The 17,404-nt window shown below is 44.9% G+C and overlaps 1 protein-coding gene across 1 annotated transcript in view; it reads left to right on the top strand.

Moving 5' to 3' along the window:
• The window catches only part of SGCZ (sarcoglycan zeta), a 1,118,440-nt gene that overhangs the window by 991,942 nt on the left and 109,094 nt on the right, over positions 1 to 17,404 (top strand). The window contains exon 5 of the mRNA XM_090035994.1: positions 17,018 to 17,140. Within this exon, the coding sequence (XP_089892120.1) occupies positions 17,018 to 17,140 (123 nt within the window). The remainder of the gene's footprint in view (positions 1 to 17,017; positions 17,141 to 17,404) is intronic.

Here is a 17,404-nt window from a genome sequence, read left to right as displayed (position 1 = left end):
AATATCTCAATATCAATATGGAGATATCTTCACAGTACTATACATATCTCCTGGATGGAATGAAATACAAAACCAGGTGCCTGATGTCAAGTACGTGGAGACAGCAAGCAACAACTGTGCACCAGAATGAGTGCACACCAAAAATCTATCGAAAACAACAAGCACCAAATCTCACTATCCTCATCACCAGAAGCCAACTTCTTACAGCTTATAACCTGCCAACATATCTCCAGTACCCACACAAACTATGCACCAGAATCTATCTAAGACAATACCCAACTACCTCTGGGTGCACATTTCTCACCAAAAAACACTCTGTCTCCGATCTCTCAGGCCTGATGGGAATTTACAAACCACTTTTCATAGATGAGCCTATGAACTGAACTTCACCAACCACCCAGGTACAGAAATTCATGGACTCAATATAGACATTGGATTTCTGACACTATAACCTGCCAGACATCTGACTCCCCAGGTACCTCTCCACATTTACCTGCATTGCTACATCCCTCTTCCCCCTCCCACCCCAGCCTGTCCCTCACCCTCTGACACCTCTATTTCCATTTTCACTGACTGGCTTGCTTGCCTGCATTGCATGCCAGCCTCTGGCTTCTTTACTATTCCTTCCATCCAGGAACAGCACACACACCAACTCCAGGTGCTTCCTCGGCCTGATGAAAGTATTTTCAACCCAAAAGCTGGCATCTTACATAGCTAATCTGAGCTCACCTGGAGCCTCACAACTCCACTGCAACCAGCAAGCCTCAGGCCTGTCAAAGATGTGATGAGTTTGGGCTTTTCCCAGCCAAGATTGCATGCATGTGGTAGCTGGAGGTTAGGGAACCTCCTACCAACCCTTCACTAAGGATATCCTCAATCCTGGCATTTCCTGGGGTAGCTGCACTCCCAGCAGTCCCACCAGGTTTCCTGACCCTGCCAGGGTGCAGTTTTAGTGGTCATGACCAGGACCTGGGGCCTCTCCTTCCCCACAGCCCCAGCCCATACCTCCAAGTTTGTCCTGGCACAGGAGCTCAGCAGGGACATGTTCTTCCCCTGCTAGCTGGTGATGCAGTGAGTGCCCCCTCATGCTCTGAGAGGGGGCATTAAATGGTCTGGAAACCAGAAATCAAAAGGAACTAGGTGTGGATTGAGTGAGGAGGGTGGCACTCACTCCATCTGCAGATGGAGCTTGGGGAACCCCAGCAGTGGAAAGTTCACCTTGAGGAACACCAGCTGCTCCACCAAACCAAGATCCAAGGAGGTGCATTGGGGTGTCACTACATCACCAGCAATGCTGAACACCCTCTTGCTTGGAACATTGGTTGGTGGACAGGACAGGTGTTCCCAGGTAACCATGGCCAGATCCAGCCACATCTGGCTGCAGCTTGCCCAGTAGATGAAGTGGTTGCACAGTAGTGGCTCCATGTGCTCGGTGAGATATGGCAGCCACCAAGGCCTGAGTGCTACCTGCCTGATGGTGGGCTCTGGTGCCTCTGGACCCCACCATGAAAGCCATGCCCTTGGCCCACATTGGTAGCACCTGTGGTGGAGGAGGAGACTGGCTGGTGGATGGTGTAGTGTCACCAGGACAGTGGATCTCCCTCTTCCACATCCTCCCCACCTCCGCCCTTCTGCCTCCCTGACTGTCTTCACCATGACCTCCATCCACTTGGCTGCCGCATACACTCCCCTTCACCCTTACCCATGGGTCACACATGACAGCCAGCAAGTGATCCATACTGGACCACAAGAGATCAAGCCATTTCCTGTTTCCCTCCTTCAGCCACCTCACCAGTGCTTGCATGTCTGGTGAAAGTGGCTTGCCTCAGCAAGGAACATTGATCTCCTGGAACTTTTCCATTTGGTTCTAAAGTTTCCTCACTGCAGGGATCAACTGGCTAATGAGGGCATTGCCAGTGCTGTGGGTCTTGGTGGCCTTAAGGAAGGGCTTGAGGACCAGCAAGATCTGGGATATGGTATCCCACTCAGCTCTGTTAAGTTGGCATTATGGACCACCTTGACCATATGGGCTCCGTTGTCGGTGACCATGAACCTGTGGGTGAGCTCAGCCTACCCAGTGAGCCACCCCTGCACTAAGTGGTTCATGACCCCCATGATCTCGGTTGCTGTGTGGGACTCATGCATCACCTCAGCTTGAAGGAGAGCCCACTGATGACCTGACTAGTTGCACCAGTGCCCTGTGAGGAAGAGGTGTGCATGATCTCCACCCCAGCTGCTTCAGATGTCTGAGGTGAAGCGTAAGGCCACCTAATGACCTGTCTTGCACAGCTCCTCCCTCAAGTACTGTCTGCAGGCCTCATAAAGGGAAGGCACCACTGTCCTGCTGAAGGTGGTATGTGCAGGCAGATGGTATGATGGGCCACTCAACTAAAGGGAAGGACTGGCAAGCATTTCCTCAATGGTCTGGATGATCTCACTCACCTTTGCAATGTGCCCTTCTTCTGTCTGTCTTTCCCCCACTGTTCCAGGATGGTCTGCCTCTGCTTTGGGGGAACTGGGGCTTTGGAGTGAGAGGTGGACTTCTTTTTGGGCATGCTCCCACTGCTGCCAGGCTGAGGAGGAGCAGGGGCAAGGGGGTGGTGCCTGCGGAGATGCGTCAGGATCCCCGTGGTGCTCATGTGTTTTGTTCCCTTGCCTCATTTGGTTTTGGTTCAGCAATACAGGCAGATAGCATATGTGGGATCATCTGCCAGCTCAAAATGATCCCAGACCACACTACCCAATCACTTGTGGGGGGCAGGTGCATGTCTGGTGCTGCCTTTTCTTTCTTATCAGCAGACAGAGGCACAGCAACAGAAGAAGCAGACTCAGCTGAGCCACTTGCCTTCACAATCTCTGCCTAAGCCTCCTCCAAAATGCCTTCTGGGGAAAGAGACCTGGCTCTAGGGAAAACTTGAGGGGTGTGGAGCACAAACTCAGATGATTGCCCTTCCTTCCCCAGAATTTCCCTTGCTAGGGCACTCAGATCCAACTCCCAGTCCAGCTCTTCCTCTGGCACTGGAAGTATCAGCATGGGAAGTGAAATGGGGGTGGAGGAGACTGTCATGCTGGTGCTGCTTGTTGTCATGGTGGTGGTGGTGTGCGGGGGTTATAGCTGGTGCTTTTGGAGGGGATGCAGTCTCAGGCAGTGACACTGCTCCCCTCTCCTTGCTGCCTATAGAACTGGATGCCTCATGTCTGCTAGTTATAGAAAAGAGGCTGCTTCTGTTTTGGGGGTGGGGGAGTGGGGGGGCAGAACTTACAGATCTGTCTCTACCCCATCTTCTACCCCTCCCTGAAAGGCTTGCCAGCTGGCTTTCTAGAACACTTAAAAGTGTGTTTCATAGTGTGTTTGCCTTGATGTGCTGGAAAATCTGTCAGTTCTTCTGTAATTTAATCTGATTTAAGTAATAGATATATATAATTGTATATGTATCTGTATTTATGTAATGTATGTATGTATTTATGTAATAAATAAAATATATAAATGTATGTAGTATGTGCTCCTGAATAAATTCTTTATTATAATATGCAATATATGCTGTGCTTTCCTGCACAGTGAATGGAACAAACACTACGAGAAAATGCACAGATGTTTTTTCTGGGGAAAAAGAATCAAAATAGATTAACAAAAAACAAAAAGAGGATTATGGGGAATAGATTGAAAGGAATGAATTAATATAATAATAAAATAAAAGAGTATAGAAAGCAGATAGTATTGATGAGAATTAATATAATAATAAAATAAAAGAGTATAAAAAGCAGATAGTATTGATGAATCCCAGTTGCTAGGAACAGGCTAGCAAGTAGGAAATGACAGCCTTTGTCTAATGCTGCTGAGCTGCTAGAAGATGCAGCTCAGTAACCAACCCCAAGGCAGAAAGCAATTCAGTTCAAACAATGCTGCTTTTTCTGATGTTTTTCCATCACTCCCCCAGATCACTGGGATTGGAAGGGACCTCAGGTAAGGATCACAGTCATTGGCCAGTTACACGTCAATATCAGAGCAGACTTTCCCTCCTCTTCCCTGTCCCTTTCTTTACTTCCTGTTTCCCTGCAAGTAAGCCCAGCTTCGAAACTCAAAACATTTTGAAACTTGCAAAACATTTCAACTGCCTGTTTTTCATTTTGAGGCCATTTTGAAGCCTTTCATTTAATTTTGATTTCACTGTTTTGTGCTCTGAGTCAAAAGCATCAAAAGGAAACACCTGGCGAAATTTCATGCAGCCCTACTGCTCAGTATATGAGTACTCCAGATACACAAAGGATCCATGTGCTAATTAGCCTCCACTCATGACTGGAACCTGTTGTTCATGTCATGAGTCCTGAGATGCTCCAAAATTTATATGCAAATAAGGCACAGGTCATCCTCGTCCATCTTCTGCTTATGGAGGGCAGAGCCATACTAATCTTATGTGCCAGGCTGAGAGAGGGGGGCAAAAGAAGAATTTTAGGTGAACTCTATGCAATGTCTTGGCTCACTATGACTTGAAAAAGAGTCAGCAGTGAGGGAGACTGCTTAATGGGCACTACTATATATGTTATTCAGATGGGCTATATTTTGTGGTAGGTTTCTATCAGCATCTTGGTCTTTTTGGCTAAGTTTCCAGACCTAGTGTCAATTCCTTGTGGTGGGACTACCTGCCTGCTCTCTCAAACTTGTTCACCCAACGTGGGCCATGCTCAAGTTTGGTTGTGTTTAATCAATTTCGTAGTTGGTTTCCACTACTGACCACATGCTGCTTTTGGCAACAGTTTAATAATAGACAATGTATTTAACGTGATTTCCTTGTATGTGATTATAAGATAAGGGGCTTTTTTCAAGTAAATATGGTAATACAACTTAGTGGGCCAGGCCTCTCTCAGTCTGTTGTCTGGTACCATGTAAACCAGGACAGCTTGTTCCATGTTCCATGTTCCGCTGAACGGCCCTTGCAAAGCCAGCGGACCAAGGCACTTAAGGGGGCACTTAAGGGAGCTCACCCCTGCCCCAGCCCTGGCACAATCTGTGGGCAAGGCAAGAGCCCCCAAGGGCACACTTGCCTTCCTGTACACTAATGCCAGGAGCCTGGGCAACAAGCAGGACGAGCTCGTCCTCCTGCTCAGTGCAAAGAAATATGATGTCATTGGGATAACGGAGACCTGGTGGGACTCCACCCATGACTGGACCACGGGGATAGAGGGCTATACCCTGTACAGGAGGGATCGTGTTGACAAAAGGGGCGGGGGTGTAGCTCTTTATGTGAAGGAAAGCTACATGTCCCTGCAAGCTGATGTTGGCGACCGGCATGGACAGCTAGAGACCCTCTGGGTAAAAATTTGTGGGGAATTCGGCACAGGGGACACAATGGTGGGAGTCTACTACAGACCTCCCACTCAAAGTCCCGAGCTTGACCAGGAGTTTGCCCGGGAACTGACTGAGGCCGCTTGCTCCAGGACCTTGGTTGTCATGGGTGACTTCAATTACCCAGACATCTCGTGGGAAGATCACTCAGCTAAATCTGAGCGGGCGCAAAGCTTTCTCTCATGCGTGGATGACCTCTACCTGACCCAAGAGGTCTATGGGCCAACGAGAGGCAAAGCGCTGCTTGACCTGGTACTGGCTACGGGGGATGACCTAATCAGCGACCTAGTGATCAATGGGAAGTTGGGTGACAGCGACCATGAGCTGATCACCTTCACCATCCGCCGTAAAGCTGGCAAGTCAGTCAGCAACACAGAAGTCCTTGACTTCAGAAAAGCCGACTTTGACAAGCTCAAGAGGCTAGTCAGTCAGGCCCTCAGGGACCATGACCCCAGGGAGATGGGAGTTCAAGAAGAGTGGTTGCTTCTCAAGGAAGCGATCCTCAGTGCACAAGCTAAATCTATTCCAACACGGAGGAAAGGCAGCAACAAGGCACAGCAGCCCCCCTGGCTATCCAGAGACCTAGCGGACCTACTGTGGCTAAAAAGGAAAGCCTACAAAGGATGGAGGATGGGATTCACCTCCAAGGAGGATTACTCCGCGCTGGTCCGGTCCTGCAGGGAGCAAACCAGGAAAGCCAAGGCTGCAACTGAACTCCAACTAGCTTCAGGCATCAAGGACAACAAAAAGTCCTTTTTCAGGTATGTGGGGAGCCAGAGGAAAAGCAAGGGCAATGTTGGACCCGTGCTAAACCAGATGGGGCAACTGACAACTGACGCCCACGAAAAAGCCAACCTATTAAATAGGTACTTTGCGTCAGTCTTTCATCAGTCACACGGGATGCCCATGCCTGCTATGGGACAGGGAAATCTGGGTGATGGGGATCCCCTACCCTCCATCAATGCTGACCTCGTGAAGGAACACCTTGAGAAGCTGCATACCTTCAAGTCAGCTGGCCCTGACAACCTGCACCCCAGGGTACTCAAGGAGCTGGCGAGCGTCATAGCCCAGCCCCTGGCACGGGTCTTTGAAAACTCCTGGTGCTCTGGTGTAGTGCCCGAAGACTGGAAGAAGGCCAGTGTGGTGGTGATCTTCAAGAAAGGGAGGCTAACTACAGGCCCATTAGCCTGACTTCTATCCTGGGGAAGATCTTAGACAAGTTTATTAAGGAGGCCATCCTTGATGGACTGGCCCAGGCTAACATTCTAAGGGACAGCCAGCACAGGTTTGTTGCGGGTAGGTCTTGTTTGACCAATCTCATTTCCTTCTATGACCAGGTGACCTATCACCTGGACAAGGGAGAAGAGATTGATGTCATATATCTTGACTTCAGAAAAGCTTTTGATCTGATATCCCATGATCACCTCTTGGCCAAACTGCCCAGTTGCAGCCTTGGCTCCACCACGATCCGCTGGCTGGGAAATTGGCTTCGTGGTCGGACCCAGAGGGTTGTGATTGATGGCAGTCAATCATCATGGTGCCCTGTAACCAGTGGGGTCCCTCAAGGCTCTGTCTTGGGACCCATCCTGTTCAACATCTTCATTAATGATGTGGACATTGGAGTTACGAGTGGACTGGCCAAGTTCGCCGATGACACCAAACTTTGGGGCAAATCATCCACGCCAGAAGATAGGCGGGTGATCCAGGCTGACCTGGACAAGCTCAGCAAATGGGCAGACGAGAACCTGATGGTATTTAACACCGAAAAATGCAAGGTTCTCCACTTTGGGAGGAAAAACCTGCAGCACCCTTATAGGCTCAGCAGTGCTACATTGGTTAGCACTACAGAAGAAAAAGACTTGGGGGTCATCATTGACCACAAGATGAACATGAGCCTCCAATGCAATGCTGCTGCTAGTAAAGCGACCAAAATGCTGGCGTGCATCCATAGATGCTTCTCAAGCAAATCCCGGGACGTCATTCTCCCCTTGTACTCGGCCTTAGTGAGGCCGCAGCTGGAGTTTGGGCTCCACAATTCAAAAAGGATGTGGAGAAGCTTGAGAGAGTCCAGAGGAGAGCCACACGCATGATCACAGGTCAGGAAAACAGATCTTACGGTGACAGGCTGAGAGCCACGGGACTCTTTAGCCTGGAAAAGCACAGGCTCAGGGGTGATCTGATGGCCACCTATAAGTTTATCAGGGGTGACCACCAGGATCTGGGGGAACATCTGTTCACCAGAGCGCCCCAAGGGATGACGAGGTCGAACGGTCACAAACTCCTGCAAGACCGTTTCAGGCTGGACATAAGGAAGAATTTCTTTACTGTCCGAGCCCCCAAGGTCTGGAACAGTCTGCCATTGGAGGTGGTTCAAGCACCTACATTGAACACCTTCAAGAGTAAATTGGATGCTTATCTTGCTGGGATCCTATGACCCCAGCTGACTTCCTGCCCTTTGGGCAGGGGGCTGGACTCGATGATCTCCCGAGGTCCCTTCCAGCCCTAATGTCTAGGAAATCTATGAAATGTTTGGGTTGTTGGCAACTAAACTGGCACCTCCACCTGGGCTCCCCTGGGTGAGGTGGGCTGTGGATATCCAGCAGGACTAAAAACAAGACATGTGAAAGGGCGAATGACCTCCCTGTGAGCCAATGGCCATACCTGGAGAGGAGATAGGAACCACCAAGTCACTTTGCCCAAAGAATCACCAGTGATGCAAAGCAACTCAGTTAACCTCATGAGGAGTAAAGGAGGGTTGTTACAGCACCTAATATGTTCCAACAGCTGCAGTGGCTTCAGGACTGACTTGACTTGTTGGTAATACAGAGTTCAGCTGGATTCACTACTTGCTATAATTCCTATGGCCTTAGTTCTGGCAGGGACATGGAAGGGTGGTACCCAGCTACTGCTATTCATTCCAGTTCCATGAAAGATTCTCCTAGTAGTTTCAGACAGGAAAAAAGGTTTAGGGACACCATCTGCATCTCCATATGCCCTCCTGTCAACTTGGAAAATGCTTCTGTGGAGCTGAAAGCTAGTTCTGTAGTACTATGTACATTCATCTGAAAGGTTTGTTGGAATGATATAGGGATATCGTCACATACTTTAATATGTACATTTCTACAAACACCAGTTCTCCTCAAGGGCTATTTCAACACAAGAAGATGAAGGTGCAAGGTTGTGACTTGGGCAACTCAGATTTTACACTCTGCTATCCCACAGTTAACTGCATGATCTTTGGCTAGTTTCTTAAGGCCAGACTCTTACAGCAGTGAAGGATTTAGGAATGCCAGTGCTTCAGTCAGTGTTACCCAGAGATATATAGCAGAGTTAAACCCCCATTCTGGATACTAGTGTGGCCATGAGAGCCTAAACCTCTGTGTGGAATAATTTACCTGCTTCTGTATAAACTAGCTAGCTTAGTTGTTCTGCAGTATAGGCATAGCCTTATCTACACCTAAAATGGCACTTCTGTGGAATTCAAGAACCTAAATTGTTTTCAGCTACCGCTTATGGGTACCTGTACTCTATTGGAAATCTTAGTTTTAGATAATTAAAGTTTTCTAGGTGTCTAGAGTCCTATTTTCTCATAAAACCACAGTGCATACAAACATAAGGATAATAGTGTTAAATACAGTTTTATGCTACCTCTCTGAAGAGACTACACACACTATTTCAGTAAAACAAACTCCAGGAAACATGCATACACCCCACTAACACTGTCAGACCCCATTGGAGTTTGTGATACTTGTCTAAGCAACTCAGTATACTCATCCATTCCTTATTGTAATTTTAAGTTGTTCAAGGTTACAAAACAACAACAACAAAATGAATGGGATAAAAGATTATTCAACATGGGGCAGAATCAAAGGATTTAGAGGCCCTTAGCTCCTGAAATGCAATCTAAAGCCCAGAGTTACGTGTCTTGTTTCCCTTACATGTAAATGGGCAAAATTGGGTGTCACAGAATGGTACTGTGAAAAAAACAAAACAAAAATGCTGAATGGGGGGTAGATCTATAGGTTAAACAGAACAGTGCCAAAGTCCCCTAAAGACCCAATCTAATAGGTGTGTTTTGAGAGTAGGAACCTGAATGCCTAAGCTCAAGAAGATTCCCCATTCAGCATTTTTCATTTGTTTTTTCACAGTACCATTCTGTGGCACCCAATTTTGCCCATTTACACTTAAGAGAAACAAGACACATAACTCTAGGCTTTAGGTTACATTTCAGGAGCCAACGGCCTCTAAATCCTTTGATTCTGCCCCATGTTGAAAAATCTTTTATCCCATTCATTTTGTTGTTGTTTTGTTACCTTGAAAAACTTAAAATTACAATAAGGAATGGATGTGTATACTGAGATGACCAACCCAGATTCTGTCAATCAGTTTTACAAACAGATAATCTAGTCCCTTTAGATTTAAAAAGTTTATGGGCTTCCTGAAAAAGTGCCTCTCAGACTATAACGTGAATGATTCAAAGTGTCTATATCTGCAGCCTTTCCTTCATAGTTTGTTGCACTCTAGAAATCTAAATATATAAAGAAAACCTAGAGGTTTTTTAAGGAATTAAGTTGCATGTCACACAAGATCTGGGACTTTTGAATCTGGCTTCTGAATCAAAGCAAAATGCCAGATTTTCGAAATTTTCTGCAAGGGAAAATTTCAGAGGCCAATAATTTTGGGGGGGGTCAATTTAAATGTTTTCCTTCTAGTTTTACTTCTGAAATTTTACATAATAATGATAATACAACATTTTAAAACTTTCAACATTGGAAGTCCTTAGAATGAAAAATGTACATTTCCTAAAATATAACTCTAGAATGTTTTCAACATGTAACCCTGGGTGCGACACAACACGTGCCCTCACCTGAATAGTGGGATCCTGGGGTACCCGGTAGCCAGTAGCCCTGCCCAGCCTCCCTGGGAAGCTGCTGCAGTGCCTCTGAGCAGAGAGCCTCCCCTTACAATCAAGCACCCTCGCAGACAATTCTCAAACTATTTACAAGATTTAATTATTTACAACATAACAAATAACAATTAAATAAACACATTGATGTACCAACTAATAAACCCTCAAGAAATTATTTACAGTCTCTCACTTGCACACGGTGTACTGGGGATCCCATGTGCACTGCCCCGGTGGGGTTTCTCAGGGAGCAAAACTGTCTGTGTCCCTGCACGTGGTCTGTGGATGCTCCCTGGTGCTGGTGTCCATTTTCATGCTCCTGGGGTCTCCGGGCAGCAAGGGTTTCTGGGTGTCAGGCAATGGCTCCTCCTCTGTAGCCCCTGCAAAGACAGCCTTCCCCTGCCTTTCACCCCCTTCCTCGGCTCAGCAGGGAGCAGTATCTGAGCTGCAGGCTGTAACAACTCTCCTACCTTGCAGCCTGGCAAATGCAACCCCTCCCTGGGCTTTTCCTGCCCCTGGAGCCCCTCACCCCTTGGGGAAAACAGGGCAGACTCTGGCAGTCTCTCCCCCTCCCCCCCCAGCTCTGTTGTGCTCACCCAGCCATTCACCAGGCTGCAGGCAGGTCTTTCCTGGCTTGGAGTCTCCACACAATCAGCCCCACTCTGATCCTGCCTCCTCAGGCTCCCGGGCTGGAGCGAGGAACTGGATACTGTCTCTCTCCTGTAGCAGCCTTTTCTGCTGCTCCTTACAGCACTCCTAGGGGCTCTCTGAGGAACCACTGTGTTGAGACTCTGTCTCTGGTCTCCAGCATGTCCCTCAGCCCCACTCACTCTCTCTTGTCCCCCCCCCATGGGAAAACTGCTCCCCCCTTTTATCCCAGCCTCTCAGCCAATCCCAGCCCAGAGCCTTCCCGAGCATTTGCTAATGGCTGTCTTTCAAAACTTCGCTGGGGTTACATCACCCCTCCCACTTCCAACAGGGCTGCCTCCAAAGCAGCTTCACTTGCCCTCAGAGCCTACAGTGCCCCATTGGGGCAAACTCTGTCTCTCTGCCAGGCAGCCCTCTCCATTCTTTCAGGTGGGTCCATTTTTTAAATGCTGCTACAAACATTTTTTCTGTTTTTCTTCCAAAATGAAATAACAAGCAAAGTGACCAAGTTTCACAAAGAATTTCAATTTGAATGGAATGACATGTTGCAATGGAATATAGTCTCAGTTTCTTTGACAAAGTCTGCACACATCTACAAGAGACACTTTTCTTGCACTAAACTAATGTACTGTGCTGTAAGGCATCACTATGTTAGTGTGCGCAGCAACTACTTTGCAGTAAATTAATCTAATGTGTGGTTTTATACTACTTGTATTGATATGCATGGGTCCAGCAGACAGCTGATGCTGCAGCTGGAATAGCTCTCCTAGCCCTATGTACATTGGGACCAGCCCCTGTGCCCCCTGCCAGCCTGGAGCTCCCCCTGGCTGCTGCTGGGTACAAACAAGGGCAGAAGCAGCCCTGAACCAGTCAGGGTGCATGTGTAGATGTGATACTGGGGAAGGCTTACTGCATTTTTTCCAAATTCTTTTTAAACAATCCAGAGTAGTTGCATGCACCACCTCTGGGGGGAGTCTGTTCAAGGCCCTGGATACTTGGACTGTAAAGACATTTTTCCTTATGTCCAGTCTAAATAGGCCTTCCACCATCTGTGCCCATTAGACCTTGTTATTCTTTGGGGGGCCCTAGTGAACAACTGTTTTCCCAGATCTTGGTGCACACCCCTTATATGTTTATAGGCTGCTGCCAAGTCCCCTCTGAGCCTTCTCTTCTCCAGGCTGAAGAGGCCCATGTCCCTCAGCCTGGCCTTTGATCATGCAGGTGGCTCTCCTTTGGACTTTCTCAAGTTTATCCATATCCCTCCAGAAACAGGGGGTTCAAAACGGTACTCCAACTGCAACCACATTAAGGCCAAGTAAAGCAGGATGTTGCTGGTTTTGCTTGAGATGCATCGGTTGATGCATGCCACAGTTGGGGTTTGCCTTGTGAGCTACAGCAGTGCATTGGTAGCTCATGTTCATCTTGTGATCAATCAAGACCCTCAAGTATCTTGTTCATGGTGCTAGCGAGTGTAGCACTGCTGAGCCTGTAAGTATGATGCTGGTTTTTCCTTCCAAGGTGGAGCACTTTGCACTTCTCTACATTGAATGCCATCACAGTTTTTGTCTGCCCACCTTGTGAGCCTGTCCAGGTCAGCCTGTAACCCTAGCCTGTTCTCCTCCATCCCCCATAATTTAGTGTCATCCGCAAACTTTGCCAGTCTGCATCTGATGCCCAAATCCCGACCATTAATGAAGATGTTGAAGAGTACTGGCCCAAGTAATGAGCCCTGGGGGATACCACTGGTCGCATTGTGACATGTTGATTGGCTCCCATCAGCTAATACACTTTGGGTCCGAACCTGGAGCCAGTTCCCCAGCCATTAGACCATAAGATGGTCAAAGCTGCAGTTCCCTGGCTTAATCATGAGAACATCACGGGAGACCAAATGAAAGGCTTTCTTAAAATCCAGATATATGACATCAACCTTGTCTCCCTTATCCAGGCAATGCATCACCTAGTCATAGAAGGAGATGAGGTTGATCAGGCAGGACCTTTCAGCAACAAAGCCATGTTGTAAATGATTATAAAATTGTTTTAAAATCATTTATATTCACATTCTAAAATCCTAATTTTCACAAATTAGACAAAACTATTCCTGTGCTGAACAGTACTGAAATTAAGATATGACAAACTGGAACTCTGTTTATATAATGATAGTGGACATAGATGTGTAAGTATTAAGGGCTAATCTGAAAATATGCCACGTGCCTTTTATGTTTACATAGATTCCTAGAACTGCTTGATCCTTGAACTCTACATTATATGAAAATGTGACAGTACAGTGATACACAAATGGTGCAATCTTGTTGCTAGTAAATTCCACAGCAGAACATTAAAGAGACCAGGCTGAGACCTGAAGAGATTCTAATTTTCATATATATCCTATATAAATGTGCACGCGCGCACACACACACACACACACACATCTCCTGAAGTCTCAGCCTGGTCTCTTTGGGTTGTATGGGTGGCAGCGCTCCACGCAACCCATGCAGTTGTATAAGAAGCAAAATGCGGATCAGCACTGAGAAAATGGTGGTGGCGTGCTTTTGATCTAAAACACCTCAGAGGTAATTTAGTTCAAAAGCATACCACTGCCGTGTTCTGCACGCTGATGCACATTTTGCTGCTTATACAACTGCACATGGTGCATTACAGTTCACCTCAGCTCATGTGTGGAGCAGACTTGATAAGCTGAGTCTGCTCCAAAGTGGTGGATCTCCAGCGTGTTGCTGGAAAATAAGTATGTGTATAAATGCCCTTCAATGTTCAATGTTGTGGAATTTACTAGCAGATATAGATAAGTCTGCTAGCACTATATGTATATGTGCGTGCGCGCGCGCGCCTGTGTGTATAAATTAAATATTAATACATGAAGCAGCATTATTACTAGGTATGTACTAGCAAAGGACTGTTCAACTTTTAAGTGGCTGGGGGCCACATGCCACACAGGTTGCAACAGGGGGGGCCACACACGCACAAGCCACATACCCCCAAGCCACACACCCAGCTGCAATATGTGTACAGGTAGCATTCACCTCAGTTCCTGGGCTGCACTCTTTGGGGTTGGAGCAGGAAATGAAAACTGAGGGAGGGAGGGAAAGCCTAGACCCTAGAAAGCCTAGGCAGGTAGGAATCTGGCATCACTGATTAACCCCTCATGGTCCACATGTGGCCAGTGGGCTTCCAGTTGAACAGCCCTGCACTATTACTTTGTTTTAGAAATAAATCAAGGGAGAATGTGCCATCAACTAAATCACCAGTAATGCTCTCTTAGGTATCATCATGGACTGGTGTGGAGAATTTCTTTTTAATAACTATCTAATATTTAATGATATTGTGTCTTGGAGGTATATAATTGCAATAATTTAATCTGAAAGCATTAATGCAGAGCAGAAAGGCAGGGATTATTTCTTCCCATGCAAAACCTGTGCAGTCAGTGAAGCATGTTTTGCATATCCGTGTATAAGAAGAGAAGTACAGTACAAACTGCATTCTTTTATTGTGCTTATTTCAACCATCTATCATTTAAAAATTATTTTGAGCTTTGAATCCAATATGTGTATAAATCACCTGTGAATCACATAAAACCTAGAAACAAGCCATTTTAAATTTCTTTAAGTATTTCAACCCTGTATTTAATTTATTATATTTGCTTCTCTCTTTTAAATAAATGATGTGCTAATATTATCATCCATTTTATTTATGTGTTCTTGACTTGTGAGTTATGTGGCCATCCCTAACCTGTAGAACAAAATGGATGTATTCACTGTCAACATATGAATTATTTTGTAATGTAGTATATGCACAGCCTATAAATTTTATACATTTATCATTTAAAAAGAAGCATTACAAATCTGAGGAATGAACCTTCTGAGTAGTTTCAAAAGTCTGTTGATGCCTGTGTTTCTGTCAGCATTCATTTGTAAAGTCTCCTAATTCTTGACAGCACCAACCAGCAGCATAATCTTTTTTGAAATTCACAAAATAGACATTTCCCCATCTAGCTCATCTATGCAATCTGATCCAGTGCCTAGAATAGTGGAGACTTCATCTGACTGAAGGACCTTGAAGAATCTCCCACAAGGATGTTGTAACCATCACAGTATTAGGTATTATGGGTTGGGATTTCTAAATCACTCCTGTCCAAACTGTTCCACTTCATGGACTAGCTAAGTATTTATTGGGCAATAAAGAATGAGAGATTCTATAACGTAGTCTTTAGACTGAAGATACTTGACTTCAGTTCCTGATACAAAACTGAAACATTACATCATTGTATTTATTCTCCATTTCATGGCACTTTTAAACTTACGTACACTGTATAACACACAAGCAGCGCTGAGGGAATGCAGGGATTCCTTATACAGACCTTCAAATGAGATCTGAAGGAAATATGCACCTTACAGGTTCAAAAACTATGCATGTACCTACTTTCAGTTTTGACAAATCAGGGAAAGCAAATATGGGAAAGATTCTTTGGGAACTCCTACAGAGTGATTGACCAGATAGAGCAATAAATTAGGATGCAGTAATACTAGGTTCTACTGTACTAATTACCCATGTGATCTTTAGCAAGCCACTTCACCACTCAGTTTCCCCATCCTGAAATAATTGCCTCCAAAATAAATGAGTATTTTATTAAACATACACACACGTGCACACACTTATCACAATTCAAAATACAGCTAAAACCAGATATTAAAGGAAACCTATATGAAATGCTACACTTTATGATGGGATAAAAGTCACTGCTTTCAAAAGAAGTGTCCTACATTTGTTGTTATAATCTACTACTTTTACTTTCCTTACTGGTAATATAAACATAATGCTTGTTTTGAACAGTGTATATGTATTTTCATTCTGATAGGAGAATTATACCACTATATCCTGAATCATTTATGAACATTTTGACCAGCATATGAAAGAGTTTACTTGAAAATCCTTATCTCAAATTAGCTGTTAGGGCTTCTATGTTTCTGATTAGATTCCGGTCTGTTGATAATGGCCTGGACTGATGTTGGGCTGATGACTGCAGCATTATGCAAACAGGTGCATTTCTCATTATATGAACCAAATAGCTTCCACACAGCTGTGAGGCTGGATGTAATTGAGAAGACAACTCAGATAAGAATGGATCTCTATGTCTAGAGTACTATCCTGACAACCTATTGCTTTCCTATATAGAGTGTGTATGTGTGTGTAGGGGGTGGGGGGGTAATCCAGGCCTAAATGAGGTATTTGAGTATTGAAAACCAACTGAAAAACCTGACTTCATTGTAGAAAGAACAGTTCACAAAAGAGCTGATAGGTCCCTTATGGATTGTCATTAGTCACTATCATTTTCTGAGCTATACCTCTGCTTTCACTGAATAAATTGAAAGACGTTACAGATGAGCAAAATTATAAGAAAGGAATTAAAAGAAGACAAGGGGTATATTTAGGAACAAGAAGGAGAGTGATAAGGCAGTGGGATTAACAGTTTGTTCAAAAACTTTTTCATACATAACATGAGTGTACTTTTTCTTTAATCTCTGAAAAAAAATTAAGATTTTGAGTTCATTAGAATATTTTAAAAGTCTTGGTTATCTGAAAGTGTATTTGCTCTTTAAAGATATTCAACTGTGAACATTTGCAACAAGACTAAGCAAAAATAAATAAAGCTTGGAGCCTTTTCTACAAAATGTGTTTGGGTATTTTTTTCTAATTGATCTGGGGAGAATAAAGTAGTGCTTTGTCCTTTGTTCCTTTGTCAAAAGAGCCATGAATATTGTTTACAATAAAAGCTAAGAACCTTTTTGGATTGATATTTCAGCATCTCAAAATAGGACTTTTCTAAATTCTTGCTTCCTTTTCACTACTAGCAATGAGGTGTATTGCACTTATTATTATTGGTTTTAAAGTCCATGTTAATGTATAATAAAGGATTGATTATTACACAATGAAAAATTTATAATACAAAATGATCAACCAAGTCTACAAGAAATTAAGTGTCATGCAAAGCTTGAGCATGTGTTTTGGGGATTCAAAGTAAATCATGAAATTAACAATTTCAGAAATCTTTTCTTAGGTGAAGTATTCTGTTTCTCAGAATTCTTACAGAATCCTCTCAATTCCAGGAGCTGATGCTGTGGAGGCCCAGTGTAAGCGATTTGAAGTGAGGGCAAATGAAGGTGGAAAGCTACTGTTTTCTGCAGATGAAGATGAGATCATCATTGGAGCTGACAGGCTCAAAGTAACAGGTAGAGTAACAATCAGGTTTCTAAAAAGTATTTGTTTATATCTTAACATTACCAAAAACTTTATCCAATTAATCTGTCTCTACCAGATTTTTTTGAATGCTTTCTTCCACTGAATGTGTATATGAGGAAAAATATCTCATGATTTGCAGTGAATTCTTGACCTGTTCAAAACAATGTAGAATGAGCAACCAATAGATACAATATAATGTAATGAATGGAAGATATATTGACCGTTGTATTGGCTTTGTTGGGATCAAAGGTGAA

The sequence above is a fragment of the Crocodylus siamensis genome, chromosome 2 (assembly GCF_052110815.1).
Source record: "Crocodylus siamensis isolate JL-2025a chromosome 2, ASM5211081v1, whole genome shotgun sequence".
In the NCBI taxonomy this organism is placed as follows: domain Eukaryota; kingdom Metazoa; phylum Chordata; order Crocodylia; family Crocodylidae; genus Crocodylus; species Crocodylus siamensis.
The sequence above is the reverse complement of the archived record's forward strand: the minus strand, read 5'-3'. Positions and strand labels throughout refer to the sequence as shown.